General features: G+C 44.6%; 1 protein-coding gene across 1 annotated transcript in view; it reads left to right on the forward strand.

Moving 5' to 3' along the window:
• Positions 1-18,501, forward strand: part of SNX31 (sorting nexin 31) — a 58,514-nt gene that overhangs the window by 5,894 nt on the left and 34,119 nt on the right. The window contains exons 3-5 of the mRNA XM_032858746.1: positions 3,699-3,813; positions 7,783-7,847; positions 16,019-16,129. Of these exons, the coding sequence (XP_032714637.1) occupies positions 3,699-3,813; positions 7,783-7,847; positions 16,019-16,129 (291 nt within the window). The remainder of the gene's footprint in view (positions 1-3,698; positions 3,814-7,782; positions 7,848-16,018; positions 16,130-18,501) is intronic.

Genomic DNA, 18,501 nt, shown 5'->3' on the forward strand with positions numbered 1-18,501 from the left:
GGGGTGTCTTTGGACAGTGTTTAACATAACACAAAAATTGCCTTGAATTAAAAAAAATTGTTGCTGTAACATTTTATGCTAACAGATTTAAGGGAGGACAGGATGCAAACTTCAATGGCTATAGGGGTCGGGCAGGTAATTGAAATGAGAGGTGGGTGCCAGGTGAGAGGCAATAGGGACTGGTGGAAACTGCTTAGGCCTCCTCTAAAGGGGATGATTACCCGAGGATTGTGAACCCAGTGATTCCAGAACCTCTGATTTTTCAAGAAGCCAGAGCATCAGGGTTTTGTTGTTTTGTTTTGTTTTCAATAAACTTTATTTTGGTGGATCAGCTTTAGATTTACAGAATAATTGCAAAGACAGTACCGAGAGTTCCCATTTATTCCCTCACCGAGTTTGCCCTGTTGTTTTCCATTAGTAGGGAACGTTTGTTACAGTTAATGAACCAATATTAACACACTATGATGAACTATAGACCACAGTTCAGTTCCATTTCTTTAGTGTTAACCTGATGTCCTATGGCTGCCCCAGAATCCCATCTAGGACCCCACATTACGTTTAGTTGTCTGCCTACTCTCTTGACTGTGTCAATTTCACAGACTTTCGTTGTTTTTAATGACCTTTTTGAGGTGCGCTTGTCAGTTATTTTGTGAGATGTCCCTCTGTTAGAATCCGAGGTCTTTCACGTGATCAGGCTGGGGTTATGGAAAACCACAGAGGTCCATGTCGTCCTAATCACATCACAGAAGAGCATCTGCATCAACGTGACTTACCACGGTTGATGCCTTGATCACCTGGCCGAGGCTGTGTTTGTCAGGTTTGACCATGGTGAAGTTGCTCTTCTTCCTCCCTTTCCCAAAGTGTACCCTATGGGAGGCAGTCAGTCTGGGCAGTCCGCACTGTGGGGATGAATGCTCTGTGTCCTTGTGGAATGAAGATAGACAGAAATTATTCAGGATTCTTCATAGATTTTTCTCTTCTCTCCTACATATTTATTCAGTAATTGATAGCTGCATAGACTTCTGGATATTTACTTTAGACTTTGGGTTATACTTTGATACTGCTTTATTTTGTTATGTTAGCTGTCCCAGCTTCAACGGAAGCACCTTCAAGTTTGCTCCTGGAACTCTTTCACATGGGCCCACTGTTGATTTTGTTGTTGTTGTTGTTGTTTTGAGCACTTTCTTGTTTTCTGGTACTATAAGATGCCCCAAATGCCTCTTCTGTATCTCCTGCGTCAGTCCTAAAAATCAACTATTTTCTTCATGGAACCCTGGTTGCTTTAGTTGGGGAATGGTTAAGAGAAACCAAGATCTTGGACTAGGTATGTTCATTGCTACTATTGTATTATTGCTTCCAGGCCCTCTCAGCTGACAGAGCAAGGAAATATGTGTATACACGTAGCTATAACTATCTTTATATGTAACCATCTGTGTCTATGTTAAGCTAAACATGAGTTCATATCAAGATCTCCAAATATAATCCATCACCACAAGGCTCATTCCAGCCCACTCCCCTTGCTAATATGAAAACTCTCACTTCAGTAATGAAAAACCTGATTCCCATCACTTATCATCTATTTACTTAACGTATCTCGCCTATAGGCAGGCATTTACTAACTTTTCTAGCTCTTGGACCAGTGCTGTCCAATAGAACTTTCTGTGCTCATGGAAATGCTCTATGTTTGCTTTGTCTAATTCAGTAGCAGCTTGCCACAAATACTGTTGAGTGTTTGAAATGTGGCTAGTACAACTGAGGAACTGAATTTAAAATTTTATTTCATTTTAATTTATTTAAGTGTAAGTAGTCACAGGCGGCTAGTGGACATCCTGTTGAATGGCATAGTTCTCAGCCATTGCAAAGATATTGGCTTTTCCTTGAGTAAGATAGGAAGCCATGAAGGATTTTGAGAAGCAATGGATTGATCTAGCTTACCTTTTTAGAAAGTTACCTTAGATGCTGTATTAAGAATAAACTGAAGGGGGCAAGGGCAGAAGCAGAAAGTTCTGTTATAAAGCTGTTGGAGCAATGAGGCAAAGAGACGACAGTGTTTTGGACCAGGATGATTACAGTAGGGGTGGAGAGAATTGGTAAGTTGTTGTGGTTTTTTATTTTATTTTACTTGAAAGAGAGGGAGAGACAGCATGAAGAGGGGCAGGAGGCAGAGGGAGAAGGAGAAGCAGACCCCCTACTGAGCAGCCCCCCCCCCCATGTGGGGCTCCATCCTTGGACTCTGAGATCGTGACCTGAGCCAAAGGCAGACACTTAACTGACTGAGCCACCCAGGGGTCCTGAGAGCTGGTAAGATTCTTGATGTATTTTAGAGCTAAGGCCTATGCAAGGTAAATATTCACCGGATACACACTGTGTTTGTGACAAAGGCCATGGAATTAAAATTCCTGCCTGTTTGTTTCTCTTAAATCTGTTCTCATTTCCTTTAAGCCACTGACTATGAAACTAAAACTAAGAGTTTTAGTCCTTCTCCCGAGGCACCGTGTTAAACCCTGATTTCTGGCTAGTTTCCTTTCTCATATTTTATTTTATTTTTCATTTATTTTTAAGATTTCCTTATTTCAGAGAGGGTGGGCAGGGACAGAGAGAGGGAGAATCCAGCAGCCTGAGTGTGGAACCCAACATGCGGCTCCATCTCCAACCCTGCGATCATGACCTGAGCCAAAGTCAAGAGTCAGAGGCTTAACCCATCCAGCCACCCAGGCGCCCCCTCTTTCTCTTACTTTAAAGAGAATGATGTCGTGCCTTATCTTCAAGCTGCTACTGTAAGTGTAGGGCTGAAATGAAGGAAGATGCACTTTTGATCATCTAAATTTAAAACATATTTTTGACATATCCACTATTTAGCTTGCATAAAAATAACTGCCACCTTGGTCTTATGTCAATATTTGGGTGGGTGGAAGCCTGGAAAGGGCCTCACTGGGTTTCTACAGGGATTATATGTCAGCCTTATAGGAATTTTACAAGCCAGCACTGTCCTATAGAAATATAATGTGAGCCATATATATAATTTAAAATTTTCTGGTAACCCAATTAAACAGTATGAAAAGAAACAGGTAAAATTAATTTTAATTAGTGGATCTAAAATATTACCATTTCAACATATAATCAATATAAGGAGTTATTAGTGAAACATTTTACTTTTTTTTTCCTCTGTACTAAGTTTGGCAGTCTGGAGTGTATTTCATACCGATGGCATATCTCAAGTCGGACTAGCCATATTCCCAGGGCTCATTAGCTCTAGCTAGGGGATACCTTCTCAGATAGCATGCTGTAAACGTCTGTGATGTTCAGACTTGGTAGAGGTGGGATGGGGAATTAAATCCCTAACTATGCTCATTGGTATCACAGATACTATAGGAGAATGAGTTAAAGAAACATTGTATGGTATGAATGGTGGGCACTCTTGCAAAAACAAATGAAAAATTAAAAGGTACCCCAAATCTACCAAACTCAGACTCGAGAGGTCATTCTGTAGTATGTCTAAGAGTATCCCCAGAAACCTATCTTGAAATAAACTTCTTAGGAAAACCAAAGCATCCCCTTTTCCTCCTTGTGGCCACCAGGAAGGGTTAGTTTTTAATTAAGTACTAGAATGAGACTTGCCCAAAGAGGGGAGGCTTTGGTGTCTCATCAACATTGAATTAGGGGTTCTTTGCATTAACTGTGTGTTTTCTGGATTTCAGCTGAGGCGGGTCTTTGGAAATTGCCTGCCACCCTTTCCACCAAAGTACTATCTTGCAATGACCACATCCATGGCTGATGAGAGGAGAGACCAGTTGGAACAATATTTGCAGAATGGTAGGTATTTGGATTTTGTTTTTACAGATTTATTGAGATATAGATCATAGACTGTAAAATTCACACATTTAAAGTGTGCAGTTTGGAGGCGCCTGGGTGACTCAGTGGGTTAAGCCTCTGCCTTCAGCTCAGGTCATGATCTCAGGGTCCTGGGATCAAGCCCCGCATTGGACTCTCTGCTCAGGGGGGAGCCTGCTTCCCTCTCTCCCTCTCTCTGCCTGCCTCTCTGCCTACTTGTGATCTCTGTCTGTCAAATAAATAAATAAATAGAATCTTAAAAAAAAAATTAAGTGTGCAGTTTGGGGTACCTGGGTGGCTCAGTTGGTTAAGTATCTGCCTTTGGCTCAGGTCATGATCTAGGTCCTGGGATCGAGCCCCATGTCCAGCTCCCTGCTCAGCGGAGGACCCTGCTTCTGCCCCACCCCCCGCATGCTTCTCTCAGTTGCGCTCTCTCTCATATAAATAAATTAAATCTTTTTTTTAAAGTGTGCAATTCAATGGTTTTTAGAGTATTTACAGAATTGTGCAACCATCCACCATAATCTGAGAATATTTTTGTAACCCTAAAAGGAAACCTTACACCTATTATCAGTCACTCCTTATTCCTCTCTCCCACATGCCTCTATCACCATCTATATTAATTTCTGTCTTACTAGATTTGCTTGTTCTGAATATTTTATATAAATGAAACACACAAAATATGGCCTTTGTATTTGGTTTTAAAAATATTCTGCTTTCACATTTGCTTTTGGGTGCCGTATGTTAGCATTGATTATAGAAGTCAAAGACCTATTCCCTGGATCGAGACTGAAATGGAGGGATGAGATGAACTGTCTTCCTGAAAGCTCTCAGGAAATACTAGAGATGCATTTCCATCTCCATCCTCCCCAGGGAGCCTCCCAGGTCTGCTCTGACCCTGGTGAGGCTTGAAGTACCCTGGTCCTTGCCCCTTGCTTGCACTCTGCAAATGTGCACAGCAAAACTGTGGTTGGCAAAATCAAGCATGCTCAGAAAGGGGGTTTGGGAGAAATCGCAAAATTGGCATTCGAGTATTTAAAAAGATTTTGAAATGGGGCAATAGTATGTACATGAAATATTTTAAAACTAGAACTGTCTCAAGAGTATACAATGAAAGGTCCATTCCCTTCCATCCCAGTACCATCCCCTGCCCACCCCTAGACCTCTAGAAGTAAACACAATGGCTTATATATTCCTTGGAAATAATTTCTGTGTCTACTAGTGTGTATGCACATCCCTGTTTGTTAAACACAAACTGGAAGGTACCCTGTATACTTTCTGGTACCTGATTCTTTTTTTTTATATTAAAGATTTTATTACTTTTTTTTAAAGATTTCATTTATTTATTTGTCAGAGAGAGAGAGAGAGAGAGCACACAAGCAGAGGCAGAGGGAGAAGCAGGCTCCCTGCCAAGCAAGCAGCCTGATGTGGGACTCGATCCCAGGATGCTGGGATCATAACCTGAGCCAAAGGCAGCCACTTAATCGACTGAGCCATCCAGGCATCCCTTGGTACCTGATTCTTAAAAACTTTATTCTGAAAGAATTTCTGACTTACAAAACAGGTGCAGAAATAATGCAATGAATTTCTGTATAGTCTTCACCCAGATTTCCCAAATGTGAACATTTTATATTTGCTTTATCATCCTCTCAATTTTGTGGTATGCGTGTATTATATATATATATAACTTTTTGAGAGGCCTGTGTTAAATACACAAGCCACTTTCCCCTTAAATACTTCTGTGTGTATTCCCTAAGATCAAGGACATTCTCACTGACAACCTCAGTGTAGTTATCAAAAGCAGGCAATTAACACTGATATAATAATGTTATCTAATCTAGAGACCTTTGTCAAACTACACCAACTAACCCACTGATACCCTTCATACACAAGAAAAAAACATTTTTTCTTCTATAAGTTGATTTCCCCTCTTAAAAATCTATATTTTACAGACCATTATAGATTTAATTCATTACCTCTCATGGTGGCACTTGTTTCCTTAAAGATAGTCAGTAAAAATTCTAGAAGTCATCTATTTCCCATTCATCTCTTGTAATGAAGAATATACCTCTTTTAGACCTGTTAGATAAGCCCTTTCAAACTAAAAAATGTAGTATCTGTTGAATTTTTCTTCTCTCTTGGTTTGATATCTCATATCTGAGGGAAATAACTCCTTTAACTACTGGCCTTTCTGCAAATGATCACAGAGCCTACAGGATTGTTTTTCCAGGCCTGGCCTTTGTGCACAACATGGGGCTGTCTCCTGCCTCTTCTTCAGGCAAGGCAGAGCAAGGAGAGAGCGGAGCTTGGTGTTGGGACTAAGACATGGGTTCCAGAGTCAGACCCAGAGTCAAATCCTAGCTTTGCAATTTCACTGGCTGTATGACCTTGGGCAAGACATTTACCCTCTTTAAGCTTTAGTGTCTATCTGTAAAATAGAGATAATATTTACCCTAGGGTTCGTTGTGAAGATTAAATGAACTAAAATATACAAAGTGCTTAGCAATGTACCTGGTTCTTAATAGTTGCACAGTAAGTACTAATTGGATGAACATTTTTTTTTAACAGCTTTCCCCATCTCCAAGAATCCATGCTAACAATTATGTTAATTTGCATATCTACCACATGGATTCCAGAAAATAAGACAGGGCTCCCCACACCCCGAAATCATCTCCCTTAAAAAAAGAGGGAATACCTTTTATAAAAAGTTTCTCGTAATACTGGAGATCTTCTTTTCATTATTTTCTTTTGAAAAAATGTTGCATTTTTTGGGAAAGATACATCTTTTTTTTTTTTTTAAGATCTTATTTATTTATTTGAGAGAGAGAGTGAGAGAGAGCATGAGAGGGGAAAAGGTCAGAGAGAGAAGTAGACTCCCCATGGAGCTGGGAGCCTGATGTGGGACTCAATCCCAGGACTCCAGGATCATGACCTGAGCCAAAGGCAGTCACCTAACCAACTGAGCCACCCAGGTGCCACAGGGAAGATGCATCTTGAAATGACTTTGCCAGTGCTAGTTTTGAGTGCTAGTAGAAGTGACAGTGAGGCAATCAATTGTAACAGCAACAAAGAAAGAAGGAAAGGAAAGGAAAAAGGGAAGGGAAGAAGGAAGGAGCGAGGTAAGGAAGGAAGGAAAGAAAGAAACAGAAAGAAAAAAGAAAAAGGGAGGGAGGGAGGAAGAAAGGAAAAGGTATGGTGGGGGTAGGGGGGCAGGGTGGGAAGGGAAGGGAAAGAGAAAGACATTTGCTACCAATTTAGTAAGCATGCAAGTTTGGTTAGACTGCAGGGTCCAGGACAGGCCTTACAGGGAAAAGGGTAAGAAATGAGACAGCAGGCTGGGGAGCACCTCCTGCAGGAGTTTGAACTTCTCACGGGAAAGCTTCTGCCCCTCTGCTTTGACCACAGCACCCGAATATTGGTATCTGAGCTTTAAAAACTATGAAGGTGAATACTCTTACAGGTATAGAAGAATAGAAACCTTGAAATCTCTTGGACAGTCTTCTAATCACTTCTCTGGGGATAATCTCTTGAGAGCGCCTATCCATAAGCGAGGTACTCGGAATCAGGGTTTCTTGGTTGATTTCAAATTTTCAAATTGAGAAATGTCTTGCTGAAGTAGGAGTCCAGATCCAAGTTTTAAGATCTTTTTGCCTTTTCCCATTAATTTCATCCTCACCCCGGCAGGGCAGCAAGCTGTATAGTGAGTAATACAGGGATATGGGAATAAAGTGGGACTCCTGGAATGGATATAATGGGTTTGTGTTGCTGTCGAGGCTGCCTGGAGGAGGCAAGCTTTGTGGATATGCATGTATTTGACAGGTCTTAGCTCGGTTGCCCGAGGAGGCAGAGGTGCACCGGGAGGGCCTTCAGGGCTCCCTAGAGGACAGAGCAATTTAACAGAGAAGTCAACTCAGCCCCATGCTAATCTGACTCACCATCCATATTTTTCAGTAACTGTGGACCCAAACATGTTGAGAAGTGACATTTTCATTGACTTTCTAAAATTCGTACAGCTGGTAAGCATGCTCTTCTTTACCAAGGTCATTATTTTGCTGCTGAACATGTCTCTTAATTACCATGTGAGTGTTTCTGTCCATAGACCCCACAATGGATAAAATAAATTCATTTGGAGTAATTGGAGAATGGTTCCTATTTTAGCTTTTTTTTTGGTGGGGGAGGTTTAGATTCTAGAAGGAAAGTAAGCATGTCACTTGACCTTTGAACTTAATTAAGCAGATACTTTTTAATCCTGTAGACTAAGTATCGTACATCTCAAAACTGACCATGGGGAAGAGAACCTTTTATTATTAAGGGCGCCACAACAATTCGGGGACCTTCCTTCTGTAGCAGGGATCCAGTGTGCCATAGTGAAGACATCGAGACAATAGTAGGAGCTGGACCAACTGTTCCTTGTATAGTCTCTGCTCCTGACTTTGTTGAAAATGGATCACAGAGAAAATTCATTGTGAACAGAATGGCAGAGCAACTCCCTTTCCTTTGTTGGTCTACAGAACCACTGGCCACTTGCCTGTAGAGGCTGGACGTTTGCCCAGTAGGCTTGGTTAGCACACTGCTCATTCTCGTTGTACATGGGGGAACATTTTTATGCCTACGAGTATGTTCTTGACTGAATGGAAAGCTTTGTGAAGATTGAAGTCATAAGAATAACATGATTTTTTGAACTGGATCCCTAGCTAGGGGAGGAATGATACTTTGATGGGTTTGTAAAAAATGGAAGCAAATTTCATTTATTCAGTGGGTCAACCATGTTGGTATAGTAACTGGTCCATTCAACATGAGAAATGACCCTGGAGTCTCCCATTGTGTCACCATTCATATTTTCACCTATATTTGATGGCTTAAAAAATACGTATTTTCTTTTTCTTTGAGTTTGTTGTTGAGGTGTTGATGGTTATAAAATTCAAACAGCACAGAAGGGCGTATGATCCCACCACCAACCTCCAGCAACCCTCTTCAGAGGCAGTGGTTTCCAGTTTATTTTTTTATTTTTTATTTATTTTAAGATTTTATTTATTTGAATATATATATATATAGAGAGAGAGAGAGAGAGCGCGCGAGCGCATGAGCGGGAGCAAGCATGAGTTGGGGGGAAGGGCAGAGGGAGAGGGAGAAGCAGACTCCCTGCTGAGCAGGGAGCTTTTTGAGAGACTTGATCCCAGGACCCTGGGATAGTGACCTGAGCTGAAGGCAGACGCTTAACTGACTGAGTCGCACAGGTGCCCCAGTTGTTTCCCGTTTAATGTGTGTTCTTTCTACACATTTCTGTGCATCCACATGCATTCATATCTATGCATATCCTTTCTGTTTTACAAATAAGCACATATTCTACACACTTACTGAAACTTTTTTTTTAATTCTCATCTTGCAAATCCTTCTACACCAGTCCCCAGAGGTACAGTGGCCTCAGTTTTATCATCTTTTATGTACATTGTGACTTTTCCATTTAGCACTTTTTAAAAGCCATTCATGGGGTATCAGTGTCTTGGAGATTGGAGTGTCTTTTCTTCTGATACTCTGAAAGATTTTTGCCTGGTTTTAGTTCTGTTAGTATTTTACCTTACCTTGCTTCCTCTGATGAGATTTCCACTTTTGTAATGGCTTTATTTTTCTCCTCAATGTCTTCCATCAACGTGGCCAGCTTTTCAACCTTTTTGTTATTGTACCTCTTTTTTGAGGCCTTCATCTCTTCTTTGAGGTCTTAGTTCAGAGAAGCTCTATTTTTATTAATACATCTATCATTGGCATCTCCTTAGTGGCATGGTATGGAGAATATAGTTTTTACCCTAAGTTGGTCACGATTCCTCCTCCTTCCCTGCAGGAGTTTTGCCGAGGGCTCTGGCTATTTCTTCTCCGGCAGTCACTCAGCTTTGGAAGGGTCTGTGCTTCATGAGTCAGCTGACACTCAGTGTTGGCGAGGAGCTGGGGTTGAGTCATTTGAATCTGTCCACTGTACTTCTGGATCTTAACTCTTGTTTCTGAGCACTTTCTCTAACATTCTGCCCCGAGGGCCAAGCAGTGTATCTAGCAGTGAATCCATAACCACAGTTCCACACATCAAGATCTAGCATTTTAAACCCTCTTTTTGGGTGCCAGGGTGGCTCAGTCGGTTGGGCATCTGCCTTCAGCTCGGGTCATGATCCCAAGGTCCTGGGATCGAGCCCCATGTCGGGCTCTCTGCTTGGTGAGCAGCCTGCTTCTCTCTCTGCCTTCCGCTCCCCTGACTGCTCATGCTCTCTCTCTCCCTTTCAAATAAATAGATAAAATCTTTAAAAAAAATAAAATAAAATAAACCCTCTCATTGACTAAGTAGTTTTAGGATTGGCTCAGTGTTTAAGAGTGCAAGGTCAGGAGTGTGATGACCCAGGTTTCAATTTTGGCTGCCCAGCTTTCCATTTGTATGGCCTGGGGGGCAATGTACCCAGCCTCTTTGTATCTCAGTCCCCCAGCTGTAAAACAGGGGAATCACTCCTGCCTCACAGGGATGTTTTGAGGATTGAGTAAGCCTTTAGTATCTCTTAAAGCCCTTAAATATCATCTGGCAAACTAACACTTATGAAGTACTTGTTACCGTTAACACTGGTCTTTTCTTCTCTTCCCAACCATGCTGAGAGATTGCTTTCTGCAAAGATAGTGTGTCTGTACATTTTCTTTTTTTGGCCTCCCCTGCCACTAGGTAGTGTCCAGTTGGCCTACAGTTATATTCCCAGACACGCTAGTCCCTAGGGATTAACTCCTTGCAGCCGGCTTCCCTGTGACTTGAGTTCCCTGGCACCTCCACACTTCGGCTTCTCTCCTCCCCAACCAGGTCTGATTTCAACTGCACTGGGCACCCCCTTTGAAAACCCAGTAGTGGTTCAGGCTCCAGACAATTTTCAACTTCTCCCAGGAGGATCTTCCTTCCGGTTGTTTTCTGTCTCCAAAAGGAGAGCAGGACAGATGTTTATAAAGAAGCTTGATGATTTTGAAAAAGGAGTTTAAATCAGGAAGGTGGTTCCGACTCCCCTGCATCCCTGTCCTGCCTTATGCTGTCCTTTATCATTCACACATTGAGCAAATACCTAGTGAGTAGTGAATGCGCGCCGAGAGCCAGCACTGCTCTAGAGGTGGGGGAGACCCCAATAAATAGCACCCAGTCCAGCTCACCGAGTTTACTGTCGTCTTGGAGAGACAGAAAAAGTCACTGGGCAAGGCACTAAGTGTAATGAATACTATGAGATGGGACCACGCACCATGCTACAGGAGCGCACACCATGAGACGGGACCCTGCCGACCGTGCACGGTGATGCAGGAGCCTGTGCTATGAGATGGAGCCATGCACCGTGACGCAGAAGCACACATTGAGACGGGACCACGCACCATGATACAGCAGCGCACACTGTGAGACAGGACCGTGCACCATGATGCATGAGCACGCACTGAGATGGGACTGCGCACTGTTACGCAGAAGCACGCACTGAGACGGGACTGCGCACCGTGATACAGGAGCGCACATCGCGAGACAGGACTGCACACAGTGATGCAGGAGCCTGTGCTGTGGGACAGGACTGTGCACCTTTACGCAGAAGCACGCGCTGAGACGGGACCACGCACCGTGAGACAGGAGCGCGCACCATGATGCAGGAGCACACGCTGTTGAGCCGGGACCGCTCACTGTGGATGCAGGAGCACCTGCTGTGACCCGTGAGAAAAGGGCCAGGAGACACTGCCCTAGGATGAGTGTGTGTCTGGGGGACTTTCTAAAGGAAGTGACAACAAAGCTGGTATTGGAGATTTCTGGGGTGGGCAGGGGTATCAGATTATACTTTAGCTTTTTTCTTCCTGTTAGGGACAAAACACATAGTGTCTGGCCTTCTGGAAGCCTTAGGACTGATATTAGTAAAAGGGAAGCAGTAGACACTTAGCAATGGGGGTGAGTCTACTCCAACTTCCAGGAATCCCTTCCCCGACCACCTTGCAGGGCCAGAGCGATTTACTGGCAGTAAATAGATGCAGTGAATGCAGAAGAGGTCGGCCCACCGAGCTCGCAGACAGATTGCTTAATACAGGGCGCATGGGAGCCGGGAGAACCGGAATGAGCAGTGGTGATACGTGGATTTGCCAGACTGTGAAAGGAGACTGAGGAACAGGGATTGGGCGGTTTTGCCCAGCTCAATATTCTACAGACCTGCATATTTGCACCTCTTCTGATAAGTGCTTAGCCTGCACTCAACAAGTGATTAATGCCAGATAATCACAGGCTCCCAGGCTGGGCTCTCTGGGCTGAGCAGTACAAGAGCGTCTTCTCTCTGGGCAAGAACACAGGACATGAGAAACCTGAATGCGTGCAAGTTTCCCGCCCGCCCTCCTGAGGAAACCCTTTATCAAGGATGATCATATGCAAGTTGCAAAAACAAGAGGGGTTTCCTGCTGTGGGGTGATTTAACCTGGGTGAGGCCTCATGCTTTATGTGCATTCTCTCCTTTATCCTGCACAACTTGTTGAAGGAGGCGCCATTAGGATCTCTTTTTCGGGTGAAGTAACTTGTCCAAGGGCACATATCTCATACATGAAAGAGCTGGGATCTGAACCCAAGGAGCCTAGACCCAGAGGCCCTGCTCCATGGATGTTATGAGAAATTTCTAGAGTGATGGTAGCCCACCCAGCCCTGCCCCTAATCACATCCCTTTTGTTTTGTGTCTCTAGACTCCCTTCATTTACCACGCTCTATGTTTTTCCCCTGTGATCGCCTTGGAGATAAAGGGATTTTTGAAAAGGCGAAATCAAAGTCTTTAGACCAAAGACTTTTTTAATGTTCTTGATTCTTAAATTGTAGTATTCTATGGTCTGATGTGAACAACACGTTTGAGAAAAAGAAGACTGAGAAGGTGTTTGGAGTAGCTTTTGTGCGCCTGGAAAGTTAGGGGCAACCTACTGACCTGGGAAGTCTAGTTCATTCTGGCTTTGCTTGGGGGATCTGAGAAGTGACTATTTCTTTACTTCCTCTTGAGAATGTTTATCACATGCCTGTGTGATAAGACCTCCATAAGAGTCCCCGAACCATGGAGTTCAAAGAGCTTTGGAGTTGGTGAACATGCCAAGACGCTGGCGGGGTGGTGTGCCCAGAGAGCGTGTGGAAGCTGTGTGTCCCTTTCCACGACTCGTGGCCTAATGCATCTTTTCCATTTGGCTGCTCCCGGGTTGTGTCCTTCATAATAAGTGGGTGATGGTGGGTAAAAATAACTTTCCTGAGTTCTGTGAGCATTTCTTGAAAATTACCAATCTTGAGGAAGGTGTTGTGGGAACCCCTGATTTCTAGCCAGTTGGTCAGAAGTGTGGGAGGCCTGGACTTGTGACTGGGATCTGAAATTGGGGAAGGGTTATCTTGTGGGACTGAGGGCTTAACCTGTGAGGTCTGCGCTAACTCCGGGTAGGTAGTGTCAGAAGTGGGGTGAGTAGAGAAAAACTGTTTTTCCTTGTAGCATCCTGTGAGCATTATTAAGGCCAGCGTAGATTGTATAGTGTGGTGAGCATAGCTGCCTTTCATGAGCAAAGTAAGGACATTGGAGGGGTTTAAGCAAGGGGAGAACATTTTTACATTTGTGTTTTTAAAATATTTCTGTGGCTGGTCTGTGGAGAGTGCTTTGTAGTGGAGGAGAATGGAAACCAGGCGGCACATGGGTGGCTCAGGAAGTTAAGAGTCTGCCTTTGGCTTGAGTCCTGATCCTGGGGTCCCGGGGTCAAGCCCTGTGTTGAGCATGGGGGAGCCTGCTTCTCCTTCTCTCTCTGCACGCCCCACCCCTGTCACTCATGTGCTCACTCTCTCTTTCTCTCTCGCATAAATTTAAAAAATAAATTAATTAAAAGACTGGAAGCCAGTAGGCCATTGCAGGAGTCTGGGGGAGGAGATGTCAGTTGGGTCTAAGGTGCTGGTGGCAGAGAGGAAAAGTGGATGGATTCAAGAGCTAAGAGTGTAAGATGTAAAATACGCACAACTCAGAACTTGACTGGATAGGAATGTTAAAAATATCTTCCTGACTCTTTTCTTGAATCCTTTATTTCTTACCTGTTGACGCTCATTCTAATGAAAGGGACATGACTTCCTCCTCTTTGCTTCCACTAGCAATAATGCTACTGTATAACCCGGCTGGGCATTTGCTGTGAGTACTGTTCCCAGTTCCACACCTTGCTTCCTTGAATCTTGACCACAGCCCTATGAGGTGGGCACTATTACCATCCTTATTTTAGAGCTGAAGGAATGAGGAATACAGAGGGCAAGTAACCTCTCCAGGTTGGCACAAGGTCCCATGTGGTGAGCGCAGGAGCTGGGCTTGGAACCCATTTCCTCACATGGTCCAGCCCAGTCCCTTGGAACCTCCAAGGGGATTGCTGCAGCTGACCTCTGAGTTTCCCCCACCCCCCTCTCTCTCTTCCCACTCATTTTCACCACACAACCAGGCAGGTCTTTCCATAACTGTTTCCAGCCTTCTGCTTTCTTTTGCGTTTTTAATAAAATCCTCAAGCGTCTGATTTCAGGGCCCTTTATAATCTGACCCACTCTGCCAATCCAACCTGCTTTCTCACTTTTGCAGAAGAATTTAATAAAGGTATGTCTTTATATCATTTTAGCTGTTCATGTAATATAGCTCTCTTACCAGTCTGCAATTTGGTTTGAGTTGGGAGTTGCCAATTTATAAGATAAGTTAATGCTAGGATTTCTTTCAGAATCTTACCAAAAAGCAATGGCATTTTTTCATTCATTTTGAGTGTTTTTCCCCTGAGGTAAGAGATCTCTGTGATTATAGGCCCCAACACTTGAGCCAACATCTAGGCAAAGATGTACCTAGAAAGAGACTATTTGCAACAGTTATTTTGAGGGAGCCCATAGAAACTTAGTAATTGTAAGTACATGGTGGGGAGAGGGTAGTTAAAATTTAAAGTCAAAGCTTACCCTTTGATAATAAAATTAGGAAAAGTAAACCTGTCATTAATGTATCGGCCTTTTGAGGCACCTGGGTAATACAGTTGAGTTGTTGGAAAGGAAAGGGGAAGCGTTGCCTGTTGAAGGGAAAGGTCCCAGTTGGTCAGCTCACCTGAGTGCAACTCTGATCTCCGAACTATCTTAGGACTGGTCATTTGGTTCTTCCCTCCCCCAGCCTGATACCAGCAAGGCAGTAACCTGGGCTGGGTGCACATTGTCTAGGCACCCCTGTATTACTGATATTCTAGCTTATGTAGTAAGCTTAGAACACAGACCGTGGTTTTTCTCGGTTCTTCCCAGGGTGATACATAACCACTGTTATTCTAGATGCCGAGGAGAGAAGCGAACTCATTGCCTACAGTGGATGCGTTGGTGCATTAGGGTTTAATCCTCTCGTAGATCCTGGGATCAGAAAGGCTGTGACCTGAATCAGCCTCCAAGAGATGAGGCAGCCCTGTGGACTGACAGCATCCCACTTGGCAGGGGCTAAAAACAGCTTTCCCCCAGACCTAGCTGCCCTGGAGGCTCAGCTGGGCAGCACTGCCCATGCCTCCTCCTGGGGGCCCCCTCCCTGTGGTAACTGAGCACCAGTTACAGCTTCACACTTTCCCGAACTCTGAAGGCCTTCCCAGGGTCTCTAGCCTGTCCTTGACATTTTAGACCATTTCACCCAAGAACTTCACAGGCCCCCAGGTTTGCGGTCACCTCTAGTGCACACGCAGCCCCTTGCAGAATGGGTAAGTACGAGCAAAGCAGGACTGGACACTCGCTCCCCGGATAGTGACATGCTTCCTCATTCAGGCCTCATGGTTTGCACACTTCAGACTTTTGCTATAGCAAAATCATAAATTATTGCAGATGATGGACTTTTAGGGAGGCAGGGAAATAGTCAAAGTGAGAATTAAAATCTGAGATGCCTCGGGGTCGCATGGATAGCTTTTCTTTTTGCCTTTAAAATGGATGCTTTATTGTTTATTTGGAAATTATTCAAGCTGCATGTCATTGCTTTGTCTCAGCCTCTCCACACGCTGCCTCACCCCACCCTGCCCCTCAGGACTGCATCCACGAAATCTGTGCAGTCAGCTCTGTGTGTCTCTGGATGCCGTATGCCCTGAGGGCCCAGGTAGAGGAAGTCACTGACTGTCCCTGCTCTGTGTGCCCCATTGAAGGGCACTGTGAGGGCTCACTGTTCTTTTCTTTTGCTTGCAGGACACATTTAGCATCACTACCAAGACAGCCTCTCTGGATATATTTCTGCCAGATGGAAGGAATATTCCAGTCGAAATTCTAACATCAGATACCGCTGAAAGAGTCCTGGAGGTAAACTTTGTCGAAACTCCAGAACCAAATTTAGGAATCATTCTGTTTGAAGGCAGGGACTAGGATAAAGTTACCTTCCAGAAGCTTCCTGCCTGTCTTTTTATTCTGGATGACGTATCTGTTGAGACGCTGGGATTTTCTGGGAGACGGACCAAGGAATCTGAGCTACAGCCAATCCTCCTGAGCGTCTTTGGTTTTACTCTCCTTGTAGACATCAACTTCCCAGACATCTTTTAGACCCTCCCCAAGGCTGCTGTCAGTCACCTGGGACTCAGCCAAGGTTGTACCCTGGAAATGTGCCAAGTGCTTTATTATGGGATGCCTCATAGTTGGGAGCAGGAAAGGGAGTGGAACCCAGAGGAGGCTGAAACAGGCAGTACCCAGGTAGGCTGGTGACAGGTCCTGTTAGAGAGTGACAGAGGAATGCTGAAAGGCTTAGAGTTGTCCTTCCTCCCCCACAGGGAAAACCCCTGAAACCAACAACCTAGCAGGTCTAACTCTGGGTCCAGTGGGCCAGACCTGAATTCTAGTTGGTTCTGTGAAGAGTCTGACTCTTCACAGAGAGGACAAGACCCAGAGACTACCCTCCCTGTCCTTAGATGGCAGCCATTACCAGCTCTGTCCCTGGGGCTTTTCCTCCCTCCCCTGGGTGCCAAGAAGACACTGGCTTCTCACATCCACACACTGTTCCCAGGTCCTTTTCCTCTGGAGGGTTTTAGTTCTAATCTTCCAGAGAAGTATATGAGGGAAATATAAAGTTATAACCAGGTGGAGGTCAGGAAGTTTCTAGGGTCTTCCAAGGACAGAATATTCTTGTGCTAGGGAGGTGGTACCTGATACCTTCTGGGCAGGAAACAATTCCTCCCTGTTGGGTTCCCAACTCTCAGGCCCACTTTTACCTGAGACCGTGGTGTGGGTGGACGGCCTCTCCCTGCATCATGGCTCCTCTTTCTAGCCTGGGGATTGAAGCGGGCCCATGCCTTCTTGGTCTCCAAAGAGCAGTTTTGTCCCCAGACTAGGAAATGTCCTTTCTCTAGGGTCGTGGCTCTGCCCCAAAGTGATTGTTTTGGACCTTCCTTCCTACGACAGTCACTGCACACCACCTTTTCTTGGCTCCTGTACCGTTGTCCTGTTGAAATGGGATCAGCAGCCACCTCATCGCTGAGGCCCTCCATGAAGAAGTTACCCCAGGGTCCCCCTCCTTAACCAACCCCCGCCCCCCCAAATCCTACTGACCTCGTGTCCTAAGTCTCTCTCCTAACAATTCCCATCTCTATTTTCTCCTCTCCACCCTCACACCCTCATTTTGAGTCTTTATTTCTCAGCTAGGTTTCTATAGCAGCCCCAAAAGTAGTCCTGGCTTGCAGTCTCGCCAGTCTTCTATACTGACCTCCAGTATGACCTTTCTAAAAAACATCAGAGGCCCTGGACACTTAATGCCTGAGGGGATTTATAAAAAAAAAAAAAAGTAAAACAAAAAAACTTCTCAAATACAAAAACACTCTTCCCTAAATTGTCCCCCAGAGGACCTGCAGAGCAGGAGTCTGACACATCAGTGAAGGAGAAGGACAGTAATAGGGCAGAGGCCACAGACCCAGATGCCTCCAGGTCCAGGCCTATAACGCAGGGGTGCCAGTGAGGGATGTGAGATAATTCTGGGCCGGGGGGGGGCACATGGAAAACTGGAGAGCCCCTGCCTTGCCTGACAGCTTCATTATTGACATGTTTGTTACATCCTGGGCTCACTGGGCTGATGAGACGTGTGTGCCGCTAAAGTTGGCTGCTGGTGGGAGATTGGGGTCTCTACTTCCCTGGGGTCAGGGCAAGAGCTGGATTCAAATGATGGCACTGCCACGTCATAACTGTGTGGGTCTGGGTAAGTGTCTTAACCTTTCAAGACCATGTCCAAGTAATTATAGAAATAGCCCATGTTCCATCAACAGTGGTGGTTATGGTTATTTCTCAGTATGGGTATTATTATTGATAATAACAATTATTGGAGGGAGTGTTGAGTCACTATTGAGTAGGGTAGTAAGCCTAAGGTTCAGCAATCCCATCTGTTTTGCCCAGTTCCCCTTGTAACTAATAGGATAGATTTAAGGAGGTGCATTTGTTGTCTCAGAAAAATATACTTTCCCTCTTCCAATCTCACTGACTCCTGAGAAATTCACACCCCTGACACTGACAACATTAACATCAGGGAAGTTCACCTGGAGGTTCCGCCCTCCAAGCCAGTTTCTATTAAAAGTAAAATGAGCCCTCGGCCAGGCAGACAGGTGAATTCTCCAGTAGCTGGGAACCTCTCCAGCTTGCATAGAAATGTAAGTTCAATTTTGTAACTGAAAACCATTGTTTATATCTCCTCAAGCATA

Source organism: Lontra canadensis, unplaced genomic scaffold, assembly GCF_010015895.1.
Source record: "Lontra canadensis isolate GAN:19392208 unplaced genomic scaffold, GSC_riverotter_1.0 scaffold15, whole genome shotgun sequence".
NCBI lineage: Eukaryota > Metazoa > Chordata > Mammalia > Carnivora > Mustelidae > Lontra > Lontra canadensis.